Source organism: Channa argus, chromosome 8 (assembly GCF_033026475.1).
Source record: "Channa argus isolate prfri chromosome 8, Channa argus male v1.0, whole genome shotgun sequence".
NCBI lineage: Eukaryota > Metazoa > Chordata > Actinopteri > Anabantiformes > Channidae > Channa > Channa argus.
The window spans coordinates 3,898,165-3,916,154 of record NC_090204.1 but is presented as its reverse complement, the minus strand read 5'-3'; the positions used below and the strand labels follow the sequence as shown (position 1 = coordinate 3,916,154).

The following is a 17,990-nucleotide window of genomic DNA, read 5'->3' as shown; positions in this document are numbered from 1 at the left end:
AAAGAAGAGGTTGGATTTACATTGCACAAAATTTAAAATGAATCAATTTAAAATCCGACCTGATGACGTACATGTACAGCACAGTATGTAAACTTTACCTCACAAAACCTCCACACATTTTAGGACCTGTGCAGTACAATTGAGCTCCTTGTTTCCTTGGTGTCAGGGATAATTTGTGAAAGGCAAAAAAGTTTGACTTGAACCCAAGGTCTGTGTTAATGCTGTAATGTTACACTTAACTGCAAAAGAGGGAAGCCGTGGCGAATTAAGGCAAAACAGTTGTTATTAATGGCAACAGGATCCACATCTTTTTATTAAATGAATTAAAAACTGACTCATTTGAAGCTGCTGTAATTCATACTTGAATTTCAACAATGGGTCACAGGACTTCTTGTATGTGAATGTGGTGGGTCACAGAGATGAAGCCACAGACCTGTAGGCTGTCACCTGACTGTGCTTCCTGTCAGCTCTGCTTTTATGGCCTGATTTCATCAGCGCCGTTTTCAATGAGAGCAGTCACCTGGCTTTTAGAGAAAAATGTGCCACATTGACAAGTAGCCACAGAGCTTAGTAACATTATAACAGATATTTTCTTTTAGAGGTGGTGGAGGCAACAATTCAAGATAGCTTCAAGATAGTACTGGACTTAAGTCATGACGTCATCTGGATGTATATGTTGTTTGTGAACATGTTGGCCATAAGGAGGATAATATGTCAATGTAGCTTCCGCGGCCCCAAAGTGGCTCCAGACTAAGTTATTACAGGATTAATGGCTGAACAGAGCTGCTTTTTTCACCCCTCCAGCTCCCCTTTCACCATGTATTTGGAGAACAAAAGCAACCTGGAAATAGAGATGTCTCAGGGGTCGGCCCAAGGCCATCAGGCCAGGAGCAGCCTGAGGTCAACGGAGACGGCCGCAGGGAACTTTGGGGAGCTCCGTCTGCTGCAGGGCATCTCAGACCGGAGAGACACCCAGAAGCTCCAGCAGTCTGCGGTTCTGCCTTCGGGACAGTGCGTCATCCATACTGAGGCCTTTGTTCCTGTTCGACAAGAAGATGGGTATGATAAGACAAATTGTAACGTTAATAAAGGGGGAGCTACTTTCAAGGGTTGCTTTGTGTTGGATGCAGACTAATGAAGTTTCTAACGTTTGACACTATTCAGTGACCAACCTAGTGATCTCATCATTATCCAGATAAATGAAGGAAAGAATGAAGACGGTTTGGTCAACATGTTGCAACTTTAAAAATTAAAGCTGTTATGATAAATAAATAAATACATATATATTTTATATAACAATCTCATCAAATGGCCGTGTGAAATGTGAAAAATGCTGCTTGTAGTGACAGTGAGAATTATCACATGACTCTGCAGTGACCTTCAGCTTTACACTACCTTTTAATCTGTCAGCTCACTGTTTTGATTAAACAGTGTCACAGTTTCGGTCAAACCTTTGCATTCTTTTCACCACATCAGACCCCTGTGCAGTTCACTACCTGACCAGAAAACTGGATTAACCCTGGCAATCATTTTGCAGCTACAAAGCTTTGTGGGTTACTACACCATCTTCAGATGACCCTGAGAAACAGCCCTTTGAAACTGCAACCCACTTTCTTGTAGCTGAGCAGCTGCAGCAGATGGAAATTAGCTACATTTGAGCAGAAGCAGCTTTTACACAATGTAATTTTTATGGGAAAAATTACACGCTTCAGTGTAAATTAAAGGGCGACTTCACCAATTTCCAACCTGCTGTAGCTTTAGTTTAGGGTGTAAATGCACATTAATGCTTTTAAACTTACCCTCTGACTTCACTATATTAAAATATATATCTGCTTCTAGCTGACATCTGGATCGTTAGGTGTTCAGATGTTGCCATCCGGGGTCAACTCTGGAAAAGCAGCTTGACCATGATTAGAAACTCCATATAGTGAACAACACGATGACATAAAATGAATTGAAGGTTCCTTTCAAGTGATGTCATCTGGAGGGATTTTTCAGCTACAAGCAGAGAGATATTTTGATATAGGGAATTCAAAGGGAAGTTTAATGGCATTTATTTACATGTACTAGCCACACTACAATCACAAGAAGCATGTTCAAAACCAGCGAAGGCGCCCTTTGATTAACTTTATGTGATTGGGTGTATGGTGCAAAAAAACAGTAGTTTTAAGATCTACATTACAATGCTGGTCATCTGTGAGTGTTCACAGATTATCAGTAAAACCATGTGAATAACTACAGTAATCGATTTATTCCAAGCATAAATACTACAAGTTTTCAACTACAAGTCTGAACTTCGTTAGACCACAAGTGTATTATTACACATTACACAGGCCATATTGGTCAAATCTTCAGGGGCTGCATCAACAGGCCTGGAAAACGCTGGAATGTTCTTGAAGAGCAAGAATATTTCACACACACGATGTGTGTAAGCTGTGGGTGTGTATCTCAGTCGGGGTGGTGCTAATCTCAAAGCCTGTGGCTGTGATGTTATACAACTGTGGATTGCTTTTAATGAACTACGTCAAAGCTGCACATGACAACGAGCATACTGCCGCTGATCAAAGAATTACACTTGGATACTTGGAAACATTATGCACAAACTCACAAAACTTGACAAATGGGAAAAAGAGCAGTGAGGATTATTTGGTGGACTAATGATGATTAGATTAACAAATGGCAAATGGCAAAACATCTTCACTTGCTGAATGTAGGTTCCATTTTAACAAAAGCTTCAAGGCACTTTTGCTGTTAAAAGTGAAACACGGCCACACGTTGACAAAATGTTTCTGGTTGAGATAAAAAGAAATGCAGCAGTGGTGGTTGCTGTGGGGTCTTATGGGGTCTGCACATAGACATAATGGACTTAAGTGATACAAGGGCTTGGGTCATACACTAACTGAATTGGTGTTTCTTAGTTCATATTTTGGTGTTTCACAACTGTTTGAAAATAATGTCTGCATGTGCTGACTGATTCAGTTCTGTTTTGCGAAGCTCTTTATAAACTCTATTGCAGTTTGTGGTTAATGTTGCTGAAAATTAAACATGTTGCAAGTTAAAGTTGCTGTTCTCAACATTTTGATAATGGTGTGTGATGTGAAAGGGGCTGTTCATGGTGACAAAGAATATTATTGCCTTTACAGCCCACAACTTGCTGTTTTGGCACACACCTCATCAGCACCATAACCAGTTGTAGGCTGCGGATTTATGGGAAATCTGAGGGTATCCTACCTGTTTACCACCAAACAGCATAGATTTGGTGACTGGCTGGAGACAGACATTCGTCTCCGGGGTTGATGGACAGTAAAAACAAAGCTAAAAGAAAAAGTGAATATTACACTTAAATTTGCCAGATGGTTAGAAACACAACCCCGATCATATGCTTTTGTTGGCTTATGATCAGATCTGCTGAATGCCGAGCTGATTAGCAGACAGCGTGATCATTCTGCTGCCTCCATGTGGCCACAAATCATTTACGCATGGTTAGTCACAATGCAAAACCTCACCTAGTGTAGCACCCTGATTTCATCAAAAGGCAGTTGAATAAGTCCTTCCAACTTGAACCTCAGGATCCTCTGCAAAAGTGCCGTCTCTTTGCTAAGTCACGTTTAGGGGACAGCATCAGGGATTCAAGACAGGCAAAGAAGAGGGGAGAAAACATCAGTAGACAAGCAGTAAATCTCTTCATAGTTGTATAAGAGTATCAAAGAGGATTAATGCGGCAGAATTCCCTAATGTAATCTACTCCCTTTCATTGATTCGTTGATTTAAAGCACCCAAATGTCATCTGCCCGGATTGTGTTTGGTAACGACTGTCAGATGTGTAAGATAATACCAAAGGAAAATGTGAAGGAAATATGAGTTACTCAGTCATCTCAGCTTTCAATAACAGCCGTCACAAAATTAACCACCCCAAACCATATGTTAATAATACATTTATTGAACCATGAACCAAAAAAAACTCTTTTTTCTTAATGAAGTACACAGACTGTGTGTGAGCAGCCAACCCCCTTCTTCATCTTTCATTTTCAGAAGGATTTCCATCTATCAGTGTTGCCTCGGTGCGTTGGTATTTCTTTACATAATGAATCTCATGACATCTCCGCTGTTGTCAGAGTAATTGCTGAGATGACAGTGGTCTTGATTAAATAGTGGATTGGTGTATTTTTGGTTGCTGGTTCAGACAATGTTGACGGCTGTAAAACCGAAAAGGAGCAGCGTCGAGAGTGTTTGTATGTGCTGCTGTATTTCTTGCTAAAAGACAGAGATGAACTCTGTGTGTGTGTGTGCACTCATGGGGATGTGATTGTTGGTGTGAACCTGCTGTGATGCTCCTGAGGACGGCAGCCTGCAGGGGATCCTGTCCTGTGCAGACACATTAATGACCCCCTCGGGTGTCGAGTGGCCTCATGCTCCCCCACATTTCTGCCACCCGTGGGTTTCAAAAGGTCTAGCAAATGTTAACCAGTGACTGACAATTGTGACGTGACAACTGGTTTTTAAAAATCCCAGATTCATTATTGTTGTTGTTTTCTTCTTCTTCTTTTTTTTTTTTTACCAGGCAAAGTTTCAGTATGGTTAATATTCTCAGGGGGAAAACAAATTCAGCCAACCTTACAGAGCGGTCACCTCTGCTGAGATTCTCTCAAGACGACAGGTGAGTCATTTCAATCATTTGAGATCTTGTATGGAATCCCAAATTATGCAAAATTTGAAAAAACAACTCATTAGAAAATTATCTATATAAATAGCCAGATGGCTTTCGGCTTGTCTCTAAAAAGGTGTGTGGGGGCCACACCTTGTGGGGTGGGAGTTGAACGCACAGCCTTCTGCATCCCAGCCCAGTGCTCTACCTCTGAACCTTTTCGAATAAATTGTGTAATAATTCATTATCAAAACTGAACACATCATAATGAAATATGATTTTTTTTAAATAGCCATACTCATTGATAATAATAATAGTTTTTCATCCTTACTGAGACATCATCAGGTTATCTAGTGTTGTCTGACTGACAACTAGGATTATGTTTTTTCCTTCAACATTCATTGTCAGAATGACATGCCTGCAGTGTCATTTAATGAAACACCATTGTGCAACCCCCTCTTACACTGATACTTACCTTTCACAGACATGTTTTGATTCGCTGACATTTTGATTTAGGAGCTTAAATCACAGCTGGTGACCTAAATGTCACTGCAGGGTTTTGTTCTGCCCCTGAAAATGGTGGTCAGTGACAGAGAATACTGACAGTCATTATTCTTTTCTAGTATAACCTACATGACACTGCATGACCCCAGCTTTGTTGGTGGGGGGGAGCCCTGGGACAACAGCTCCCTGGACTTGGAGAGGAGGTATAGACTGGGCAGCGAGGTCACCAGCTTGTCCCTGTCCCGCTCCAGCTCGTCAGACAAGAGTGACCCTCTGGACAACCTCAACCTCAACTTCAGACTGACCAGTAGTATGAAGTATGACCCAAACCTCATGTTACTTCCTGAAAAGATTGGAATCATTTAACAGTGTTTTCCAACCTAAAATGAAAAATTAAATAAATAAATAAATAAATAAATAAAATAAATGTATCGGTGTGGGGGATCTTAGGTGTTCCTTATAAATTTGACCGCTGTTAGGAGGGGGTCTTATTTCTGGGTTGGAAACCACCATACAGATCACAATTTATTTATTATATTAACTATCTACTTTTTCTCTTTTCAGATGCTGTTTGAAAGTCTCCAAAATTGCCACAATCTTTACTATTGTTGTTCTCTGCAGTGTAAGTGAATTTGTCCCTAAAAGTTTGCACATTATTGGTATAACAAAACCCAGACATGATATTTTAAAAAACAAATATCTTAACAGTTGACTTAAATCTTTTCTGTGCTTAAACAACTTTGGGTATTTTCATTTTTATTATGTATTATTCTTTTCATTTATGGCTTATTCCACAAAAAGTTCCACATTTTAGGAAACATTGTCTCCTTTCTGCTGTGCCTCTATGCAAAGTGTGGGGCTGGACTACATGCATATTCTTACCAGCACCACTGACATACACAGACATATACATAGTAAAAGTACTTCATGACAGTCTTGCCCAGTACAAAGGGATCTGCATGGATATGTAGACGCCGCTTTGCCCGGTATGTCAACGTTGCTGCTGTCTCTGGGAGGTCCAGTCTGCCTGTAGACAAACACAATTAAAGACAGGAAGAAAAAGCAACATAACATTGACATTTGTCAACTGATTTTAGAAAATCATTTTATTGTTAAAGAGCTGATGGTTTACAGTGTTTTATCAGAAAAATTTTGTCTCCAATTACTGGGAATAAGTCATATTATTGACATTATTATTATTTAATTTACTAATATATGGTTAACTATGTATTAGTTACATTAGTTAGATTACATAAGACAAAAAGCCATAATAATAATTATTATTATGGCTTTCAGTCTTTATGCTACACTAATTTAATCCCTCCAGCTATATACGCTACTTTGCCTACAGACAGGCAGTAGAGTGGATCTGCAAAATAAGTACTGTCAGTATCACAAGATGTATTGATCAATGCATTCTGGTTTTAGCTGTTCTTTAGTATGTATCCAGATAGAGACAACCCCTGGAGGATGCTGGCAGTCTCTTCCACAGAGAGTTTTTGTATCCTTCCCACTGCATTTTTGATATTGGTATTTCACGTTATGTTGTGAAATCAGAAACCAACAAAATGTGCGCTGTGAAAAGACCCAGTGGGCCTTTAATCAACACCGGAACAGGGTGGAACGCGATGCAGCTGTGTTTTACTTTGAGAATAAGGGCATGCTGAGACACAGAAGCACAGGAAAAAATTACTTAGTGAGATTCTTTTTAATGTGTTTACTCCACAAGGGTCTTCATCGGGGTATAATCAGAATGAATGCGGCAGGAGAAAATAGGTAAATAGGAGTGCTAGCAATCCTGGCAGGAGAATAAATGGACTGTACTGTTGTGTTTAATTGTGTACTTCAGTCTTTGAATACTATTCAAAGAGGGACGATCCTATTTTCTTTATGTTCTCACAGTTCATGACATCGCTTCTGTCTGTGATACATTCAATGAATTCCGAAAGGCTGGACACAACATGTGGTATCAACATACAGTGTAGAGTTTTCTCTTAACAGTTTGCTTCCCACAGCAATGAACTTGACAAATTTTCGTGACAACGCGTTGCTGAAGCTACAGATGGGGGGACCGTTCACGGGGGGCATGATTGACCTCACCAATCAGGAGTATATCCTGATCCAGGTGCAGCAGACTGAGCAGCCAGGACAACGGAGGAGGAGGACCCAGCAGGTTAGAGCCTCCGTGGGAAAAATTCTTTGTTGTGTCAAATGTAACATGTTGGCTAGTGTTGGAAAGTTCATTCCTTCATTTTCCTGTTTGGAAACAGATGCTTCATAATTGGACCATTCCAATACACAGCGAACGAAGTGACCAGATACTGTTGACAAAAACGTTTGAGATGCTCAGCAGGTACCACAGGACACCATTGATTTAAATATGTCAGAAAAATGGGGGGGATTATGTAGTTTTTTTTACATTTTTTTAGGAGAGAGTCTGATGATGATGATGATGATAATAATAATTATGATTACAATTATTATTAATATAAATCCCTGATCCACTGTTACAATTCGGTGATTATTACACAGTTAAACAGCACAAGTTGCCAACAATTTCAGCAGAGGAATAACTATAATAAAAATGACCGAAATGTTAATCACTTGGTAAAATGGTTTTGCGGTTGGACAGATCATTTGAAAATCAATTACTTAAATTATAGGATTATAAATGATAGAATACTAACTGCACACTCAGGGCCCTTACTGACAATTGATTGCTAATGTAACTCATCCTCACTGCTGTGTTGTTTCCACACAGTGACCCCATTGTCATCACGATTCAGGCCTTCCTGCAGGATAATGAGGTCGTCCCGTTGTCTATGACCCACCAGTCTCTCTACGTCAATGTGGAGACTCAGGTGGCCATCGCTGGAATCATCCTGGCTGGGGTCTATGTTCTCATCATCTTTGAGGTAAATGGCCTGTGATGCTCAGGCTTTTCTATGGATGATGAACGACTTTGTGTTCAGGTTCCCCTGCCTGGTTTGTTGTGAGTCACAGCTGCACACAAATACACTGTACTGTGCCGACACGTCTTAATGAGCATAAAGGAAATGCTGCAGCCATAGTCACCTACATCCCCACCGGTGTTTCTGTTTTGCTTCATTAGACATTTTTGTGACAGTAGGAGAAGCACAGAGCTGTGCAGCCCACTGGTCCGACCCCACAGGTGTCTACAATCACCCCGATAAGAACTCCCCTCCTGTCTGTGTGGACAGACTGGGCTTGACTGACACCTGTCTCAGTCCTCTGCTAGTGTTGTTGCACTATGGATGAATTGCACCAGTCACCACAAGGAAAAACTGACTGTCTGACTATCAACCGTCTCCAAAATCCACTCTCTCAAATTCACTCATTCACGACTTCCCATTCTCAGTATATACACAGTATCAATAACTTGAGACTTTTGACACTGATAGCTCACAGGTTTTAATGATCATTTATTGCATATAATAAAGCCTCACTTTGTATTATAACAAAAAGTGTTTTAAAGCTTGGCTCAGGTGGAAATATTTACGTATCACTGCTGTGGGAAAAGACAAACTAAATGAATCCTGATGAAGCGTGTGACTTAAATATTTGCTGAAGAAATTAAAGGACACATTTACTTTACTCCTTTTGGTTCTAGTTTGAGTAGTGCATGTAACTGAATGCCGTAAAACATACCTCGGATTTCCCTACATTAAAATGTCTCTCTGCTTTTAGCTAAAAAATGCCTCCAGTTGACATCGCTTGGAGGAACCTTAAGTTCAGATTATGTTATCTTGTTGCTCACACAATAGAGTTTGTAATCATGGTCAACCATGGTCAATGGTTCATTTGCATTTTATTTTGCCAATTTCGGTCATTTGTGCTGGATTTGAATTGTCATTTTACTTCACCGCTGACAGGTCACACTACTTTTTTGTATATTTAATTAAGTGTTTAATAATGTAATGCATCATCAAGAATTACAGTTGATAAACATATTAATTTGAAATATGTTGTTAAAGCAATTTCTTGTTTCTTTCTGTTTATTATGCAATAAGTCACAGGCAAATTTTCAGTAAATTCATAATTATATATATATATTGTTATTTCCCACTTGTCATTACTTTGTTATGTTGCTTACAACCTCGTCAGTTTATACTTGTTTAGACGTGAGTTCCCTGGATATGCCTCTAATTTTCATTCATTTCCAGTCAGCATTTGATTTTAATTAGACAGGCTAATCTCCCTGCAAACGACAAGGAGTGAACTCACTAAGCTGTGCCGGCAGGGGCAATTCAATGACGTCAAAGTCAAGAGTGGGCCGTGACTGGCAGCCCGGTGCCGAAACACTCTTGTGTGTCATCTATGTTACTGACAGGTCTGCTGCTTGCAGAGGCTGTAAATGAAAGTGTGAGGAATTGTCTTTAAAGGTGAGAGGCATCGAGCAACGTGTCATCAGATTTCTCACTCCTCTGCTGAGAAGATTTGCTTTCCTCATTAAAACTTGACACAAGTTTTAGAACGAGTGAGCACGTTTACTCCACGTTCAATTTTGAAAAGGTTTAAGCAAACAGATGTCTAAGAGTTTTAGTAATTGGACTATTTCCTTCTTAATGGGCTCTTTAGTCAAATGCTACAACAGCAGCGTAAAGTAAAGGACTTTGTCATTTCTGACAAAGGCTGCAGTGGAAGAAAAGATGCTTTTGTTCTCCTTTATCCATTATTTTTACTGATGTATTCCGAGTAAAAGAAGTCTGTACTTTTTAATTTATGATTCATCTTGAGTGACGAGACCCAGTCAAGTGTTCAGTAGTTCAGCAACGTCAGTATGCGTTAAAGACCAAGAAGGTTCTTCTGTTTAAACTGACAGCAGAATAACATGTAACACATATTCCCTCAGCCAGAACAAACACACCAACAAAGCTGTCCCACATAATGCTGTTGACAAGTTTAGTTTATTCTTTACATCTTGCTTAATTAACCCTCCTATTTGAGTTTAAGGTATCAGCCACAGATCCCATTTTGTCATCCAGCAAAGTCTCAGCCCTTGAAAATAAACATAAAGTGATCTACTTTCCCGCAATTTATTTCGATGGCATAAATGTCAGAGGAGCAGCTTTGCTTTCTGATAACATGTCCTGCTTATCGCAGTCCTCAGTTTTTAATAAAGGGAAGCATCCTACATGAGTGTAGTAATGGAGCCCGCTGGATGATAGTGTCGTGGATTTGTGTACAATATCTCCTTCATGATCTGCATTTCTTGATAATGACAGACTGACATAGACAGAATAGAGCAGAAGTTTCAACATGTTTTCTTTCCTGTTACTGTGCTGAAACTATTTCAGAGGTGTCCAATTTAGTTTTTCTTTGAATTTTCAGATTGTGCACCGCACCCTGGCTGCCATGTTGGGATCTCTGGCAGCCTTAGCAGCTCTGGCTATTATTGGTGATGTACGGTTGCGTTTTTTCTCCTTTTTTCTGAAAATGAAAGTGTGAAATTATTATTCATAATATTAGCGTGTAGAATTCAGAAGTCAGTAAAAATATTAGAACTTTCTAAGATATGATTTCAAATGTCCCGCTCATAGAAGAAAAGGTCATTATTAAAATGAATTCTGTGTTCCAGTTCTAGAATATTGGGCCCAGTGTGGCTCACTTTGTTCCACCTATAACAAGTCAAAATGTTGTGCGTGGAAATACATTAAAAAAAACATACAGCCTCCAAAGGCAGGATCTGGGCCAGTGAGGAGTTATAGCAGTGCCTGAAATACAGGTGCAACGAGTTTGTTAAATTAGTTTAACTTGCCAGAAAGTTTAGTTATGTGTTGAAAGTTAAAGCTTGCCAGATCTTAATATAGTAATTCATGTATATTACACTTGTTTTTCACTAATACATGTCACATATAATGGCTTTTTTTTTGTTCTGTCTCACAGCGACCTAGCCTGGTTACTGTAGTAGAGTGGATCGACTATGAGACTCTGGCTCTTCTGTTTGGCATGGTGAGACCCTTAAGACAAATATGGTATCAGTCTGTGCTATTTTATTTATTTATTTTTAATAATTCACATGTAAACATCTTTATATTAATGTTAATTAATGTTCTGCTATTTCATTTCTCCCACCCTTACTAACACCTGGCAATGAAGTCTGTTTCTACAGTGGCAAGAGATGATGATAAAATTACCTTTCTGTGAAAACAAGCATGTCCTGTCAAGTTTGGTATAAAATTGAAGAGTGTGAGTTTCTACGGAAACATATTCATTTGATTTAAACCACACTTTTCAATATAACTTTAGCAGGACACGCTTAGTATTATATTCACATAAGAGGTACTTCTGCTAGATCAGTGATCTCTCCAATTTCAAGCTGATTCATGACCACAGATGGTAGCGTCCTTTGGACAACTTCCACTGTAAACAGCTGCCACTGAAATTTTCACCTCAGTCTGCGAAATGCAGCAGAGAGAGTTTCTGAACCTATTCCAAACCTGCAGGCAATACATTTTAATATACACTGCATGTTATACTGTACAGACATCCCTAATGGTCATGTACAGTGAAACTGTATGTACTATATAAATGAAGATGTCAATCATAATGAACGATAAACTGAATCCTGAAACCACTTGGAAATGTCTTTCTTGCTGACCACTGTCTCGGACGTGAACACCATCGTGCAGTCTGTTATTTCTATTTTTGAATTATCAGGGTTATAATTCTGCTACATGACAGAAAATATTTTTTTACAGAAACGTCTCCTCTTTCTTCCAGATGGTGTTGGTGGCCATATTTTCCGAGACGGGCTTCTTTGATTACTGTGCTGTTAAGGTGAGTTGGCTACAAAAGAAATACAAGAGAAAGTCTGATATTTTGATCACAAAGATATCACAGCGGTTATTATAGTTTTCTTTAGTGATATATGTTTTACCTTTGACCTTGTGGGATTTTAAATGACAAGCCTGTGAAAATAGTTGTCCACTGGTGTTTCGAAGTTGTCTCGGAGGCGACAGGCTTTGAGCTATTTCTGATATTAGCACTGACAAGCGTGTAGTTTTAATTTTGACTTATCTGACATGCCCACGTTCTACGAAGACTTTTTTATTGTAAGATGACCTAATAGTTTTTGATGCCTCTCTTTGCATCCTGACCTCAAACTACAGCACTATAATAGGCTGACAAGAATGTCATTTGCTTTGTTTTATGGGGAAGTTAAGAAAAGTAGGTCAGTGCTGAAAGCGAGTCGAATAACTTTTTTCTATAAGAAGGAGGAAAAATGATTTTGACTGTACCAGTGTCGAGTGCAAACTTACATACATCCTAAAAAATTGAAGGACTATAAAATTATAATTAAATTAATTCTTGGTTAAGATGGGTTCTGTTTGTGCTACAGTTTCGATCCTCATCTTCTTTTACAAATGATAAATGAATTCTTAAATGAATTTGTTACTCTGCCATAAAAAAGACCTGAAAACTCTCTCTATGAGGTCAAGGTGTTCTACTATCGACAAAACAGTTGTGGGAGGCTCAGAATTTAGTCCTGAATGTCGGCTGCAGATGGTGAAGGAGGGTGAATACGTTTTTTTCTTCAGGTATAGTCAGACCTACGCAGTGAACGTGGGGATCATGCAGATTCATGCATTTTAGTTGTAAATTGGACAAGGGCAGGGACTCCAAATGAAAAATACTTTCTCATAGAACAGCTTGCCCTGCTGCTCCAACACGCTGTACTATTACAGTACATCCAAAAGGTGTCCACCTTGAGCCAGTCTCATGGGGTTACGAATGTATTTTAGTATTAAATCTTTAGATGACAAAAAAGAAAGTGGGAATCAGTCTTGTATCCTATCTTATGTCTGTTTTTGGAATATGAGCAGAGTGGATCTTTTAGTGTTACATTCAGTATCTCATCTGTGAAATGTCACACTTCTGCAAAACCACTCAAAGATTATTTTGACGCGGTCGATTTCGATTTTTAAGTCCTCTCTGCACTCAAACTGAGAGTGAATCCAAACATTCACTTAATGGCCAAGTTGGCTCATCATTATCTTTCTTCCCTCTGGAGGCGTACCAGTTATCCAGAGGAAGAGTTTGGCCTATGATCATCATCCTCTGCCTCATCGCTGCCATTCTCTCAGCGTTTCTGGACAATGTGACCACTATGATGCTTTTTACCCCCGTCACCATAAGGTAAGGTGCAGTCATTTGAATGTCAACAGTATTTCTGTACCTGTTTATCCCATTGTACAGTGGATGAGAGGCTCATCTAGGGACTGTTTGTTTTATACACAGAGACAAGTGTTCACTCACATTTACAGCTACAGTTACAGCAATTTGAGAATAGTAAACCTATTAAACCTGCACATTTTTGTAGTTTTACTTACCTGCAATCCTGTCATATGAATTAGAACAAATTTAACAAAAAAAAAAAAAAAAATTACATCACATCACAATACTGCTGCATAGTATTGTGCTTTAGTAGCTTAACAGTTGACAAAAAGTGAGTAAAGTAGTAATAAAGTAAAGTAAATTAATGTACATTCTGAAAGACATAGTTTTACATTTTGGGAAATACACAGCACTTTTCTCTTACTGAAACTCTAGATGTGAAGATTGATATAGTTCTAACATCTGGGCAGTAAATATGAAGCTACGGTGCCTTTCTGTAAAGAGCTGCCTTAAGGAAACATCGTCCAGAATAGAAACATGGATTATGTGGCTTTTTTTAGTTTTATTTTTTCCTCCTTTAACAAAAACAATATCAGTGATCTTTAGAGATGCCACCTTAACCCGCAGACTTTCTTAGCTTTGGATACAGCCGGAGTTTGCAGACTGCGGTAGTGATCTTCTCATCTCCACTGGAATAAGTTTATTTCCCCAAATCTTTATTCTTCTTTTACATAATTGTTTTCCTTACTGGCAACTGACTGTGTTTAGAAATTCACAGGATTCCTATGTGTGTCCACTAATCTCCTAGTATATGAAAAAACCCCAGCAGATTACAGCCTCCTCTTGAAAAATACACATCTCTACACCCCTAAATCAGATCTACTACACAAGCTACAATTTACTGCCATGTGGTGTCTTACAGCACAAAGCATCTGTGTGTGTGTGTGTGTGTGTGTTCCACCCACTCACTTCTGTCTCCTCCTCATTGTTGTGCCTCTATTTCCTGCCTTTGATTTGAATTTGTACAATGACCCATAACTAATTTCTCAAAATTGTTTTGCTGCCAGGCCAAATATAAGATAAAATTTGACTGAAGCTTTATACACAAAGCACAGATCTAGGAAACACTGTGCTAGTTTGTTTCCAGGTCAGGACAGTGCACATCCTGTACAGCCACAAGAACCAATAGTTTTTATTTTTCAACACCTTCTTATATTTCCTGTATTTATTTTACCCACTTGTTGAAATGTAATCAAGGCTAAAGGGCTTTTGTGTCTCTACTGTATGTGATTTTGCAGGTTGTGTGAGGTGCTTAATCTAGACCCCAGACATGTCCTGATTGCAGAAGTAATCTTCACCAACATTGGAGGGGCCGCCACAGCTGTCGGAGATCCACCCAATGTGATTATAGTATCAAACCAGAATCTGCGCAGAGAAGTATGCACTTTCACAGCTCGCTGTTGTGCTAACACACTGTAACAGGTCAACTGACACATGCAGCAGATGCCAAGTAAAGGAAACGTGATGCTCTTTAATGTCTTGCATGTAACAGAGAGTACTGAAATTAGTCACACTGACCGAAAACACCTTATTTCTTAGAGCTTGTGTATACAGTAGTTAATGTCGCTGGATGAACAGCTTTGGCAGCGGCTTTTGTTGTGGAATTCGAATGGTTGATTATGAAAAGAAGTATTAATGCAATGGCAATAATAAATGCGCACTAAGGCAGACAGTTACAATTCCAAACAACTCTGAAGCACCACATTAAAGCTGCAGTAAGCAACTCTCCATACTGTAGTTACTTAGCTAAATGTAACACTCACCTCTGCAGCGTTAAACAGGGAAGTGGTAATGATTAGATGTGTTGATCATCGTGGTTGTGTTGCTCTGGGGGCCCACTAGTGGTTCAAAACGTATTGAAACCAGCGGACTGTAGCTCACTGACCTGACAGCTCACATCAGGACTGATGCCATGTTTACTTCCTTTGATCTGCTCTTTTTTTTTCCCCGCTGAACCTTGTGTGCATTCAAATGATCACCGATATCATGTGGAGTCTCTTCAAAGACAAATAAACCCCATTTTAGCATCGACATACTGTAGTTTTAGTTATTACGGTTGGTTTTGATACGGCCTAATAGATTTGGGGATAACATTTCGGTTGGGACCTTGTGTTTACATGATTTGGGTCTGGATTTTGCTTCATACAATTCTCAGGTTTTTTTTTAATCTCCTTTTTGAGAATCATTTCTTTCCCTTCTAAAGTTTAAAAAAATATTAGCAAGGGGACAGAATGTAATAACATAGAGCATCCAATACATAAACTGTAACAATAATAAGGTAAGAGTTTACTGGTCACAGTGTGCTGTTGCAAACTCTTTTATACTCACTTTCCTTGTATAAGCATTTTGACCTAATGCAGCTTTACAGTGTTTCTACATATATTTGCATGTATAATATAGCTAAACACACATTGTGTTATGCTTAAGACATAGTCCAGTCTCTATGTATGTTTATACATTTGTGAGTTGGAGCTTTATTTACATTGATGTGCAGGTGATGAATGGAGATGTAGAAGCAGTGAAACCAATTTATATTTTTCAGGTGCCACCATAAATCACAGGAATTAAAAATGTCAAACTAGTGGAGAAACGAACTGTAACATCTTCCTATTCCAAGGTGTTACATATTTTTGCTTTGGAAGTCTTCCTGTCAAACGTAGACACATCAGATCGGACTTTAAATGTGTACCTTGTTCGTTCAGGTTTGTTTTTTGAATAAATACATTATCACCAGTACATTCAATCATATTGAACAACACAGCAGCTCTGAATTCCTTCTGCTCCACATATTTCATCATTTCTGACACCAATAAGGAGAAACACTTGTCGAATGGTTCCCACTCACCTGCACCTTAGCTGCAGATTATGTTGCTGCGGCTCCTTTTGCAAGTGGCATTGCTGGGGCTTGCTGAATACCCCCTTCTTTTGGATTAGTCTCTGATTAAACTTGTAAAGGAGACAGTGTCACTCCTGATGCAATAATTTCTGAATCCGTGTAAGTGAAGGCCCAGATCTTTTCCTGTGGTGGACGATGTACATCACATTTGGTTTTAGAGCTCTCGATGTCTTTGTACCAGCAGGCTTTAAGTGATTTCACATGGTTTCCACATGTAAACATTATTTATTTTCGATATTTGACACAGTCGTTGGCCCAACTGACCTCTACTTTGAGACAGGAATTGAAATGACTTCACTTTATATTATTTTTCTCACCACACCATCTCAAGCACCACGTCATATTTTTAAAAATATATTCAGAGACATGTTGTCTTCTGTTGTTCACACTGTGATTTTAGTCAACAGCGGGGCGGACATTTCACTCAGCCGCTAATATGTGGGTTCTCTTCGTAACCTTCACTCCTCAGGGGGGGCTCAGGGGGTCATACTGCTACATCATAAGAAGACGGGTGCTTGATGTGACCCTGTTCACTGCGTGTGACATTTTAGCATTTGTGGGTGTGACAGTATGTGGTCTCCTCCTGTATACAGTATGCCACACCAGAGTCCCTTAGCGTGGTGTCCAGTTTGTCTTGGCTCCATTTCCCAGGTGACAGTACTGCAGGGACAGAGTGGCGTACTCATTCAGTCACGTCTGGCCTCTGATAAGGGCGGCTTCTGTGTGCATGCATGGTTTGCTTGCCTGTTTGTTTGTTGGTTGGCATGCTTGTTGTTTGTGTCAGTGGGAATGTTTAGGGGAAATCCAGAGATAGTGCAGTGAGAATGGCACAGCTGTGAAGTGTGTGTTTAGGTGATTCTGTCCTCATCACAGTGTCCTTGTCTTTGATTTGTTTCAGCACAAAGTAGCACGGCACATACATAATCTGGTATAATGTAATGTCAGTGAGGGGCAGTGGCTGTGACTCTGTGCAGTGGATCTCCTCCAACCAGGAAGAAGAGTCAGTGACAGTAGGTCTGAAATATAGACACTGAGGTCACAATGTACAGCTGTCCATGGAGATACATAATAACAGAAAACATAAAGCTCATCTTTATGTTTTCATCTTCATGCCATCTTGTATCTTGCCACTAAAAAAAAATCTTATGCTAATGTTTTTGATCTCTAGTGTACTGCTAAACCAGATGCTGAACCAGAAATGAAGAGTTTTTGTTTAAATGTCACTAATAAACATTTTAATAGTACTGTATATATCTGTAGTTTAAATCTTTAAACTCCACACTGTGCAAGTAAAACAAAACCAAACCAAACCAAACAAAAAAGAACCCAGAATGAATCAGTCACAGGCTTTAAATGAAAGGCTTTTTCATTTAGAGACAGTGTGCACTGTGGATGATGGCAGACAAGGACACATTTCCAATCTGATAAAATGGTGTCTTTGTAAAGGATTTGGTCTCAGTTTTGAGGACATCCTCAGCCGGGGTGCGCTATTTTTTAGAAAGTAAGATGGGCAACATGCCAGAGGAGTGCTTCGTGGATCTGTGTTCACCCCCACAACATGGTGTGTGACCATCTGACATCTCACTACTTTTGTGGATTGGCATTTCAGGGAAGCCAAAGGTGAGGGAGGAAGAGCAAATCTTGGATAAAGGGCTGCGCTTTAAGGATGCCTGGTGCCTGGGCTCTAAGCACGGGAGCAACACCTCTCAATCATGGCCAGCATTACATTTCTTCATGCTGACACCT

The 17,990-nt window shown here is 39.5% G+C and overlaps 1 protein-coding gene across 1 annotated transcript in view; it reads left to right on the top strand.

Annotated features, from left to right (window-relative positions):
- oca2 (oculocutaneous albinism II) overlaps window positions 1-17,990 on the top strand; it is a 41,150-nt gene that overhangs the window by 1,329 nt on the left and 21,831 nt on the right. Inside the window, exons 2-14 of the mRNA XM_067514589.1 lie at window positions 805-1,059; window positions 4,562-4,657; window positions 5,269-5,466; window positions 5,714-5,771; window positions 6,578-6,650; window positions 7,165-7,322; window positions 7,420-7,502; window positions 7,911-8,064; window positions 10,502-10,573; window positions 11,057-11,122; window positions 11,894-11,950; window positions 13,185-13,309; window positions 14,587-14,725. Of these exons, the coding sequence (XP_067370690.1) occupies window positions 818-1,059; window positions 4,562-4,657; window positions 5,269-5,466; window positions 5,714-5,771; window positions 6,578-6,650; window positions 7,165-7,322; window positions 7,420-7,502; window positions 7,911-8,064; window positions 10,502-10,573; window positions 11,057-11,122; window positions 11,894-11,950; window positions 13,185-13,309; window positions 14,587-14,725 (1,521 nt within the window). The 5' untranslated portion in view covers window positions 805-817. The remainder of the gene's footprint in view (window positions 1-804; window positions 1,060-4,561; window positions 4,658-5,268; window positions 5,467-5,713; window positions 5,772-6,577; window positions 6,651-7,164; window positions 7,323-7,419; window positions 7,503-7,910; window positions 8,065-10,501; window positions 10,574-11,056; window positions 11,123-11,893; window positions 11,951-13,184; window positions 13,310-14,586; window positions 14,726-17,990) is intronic.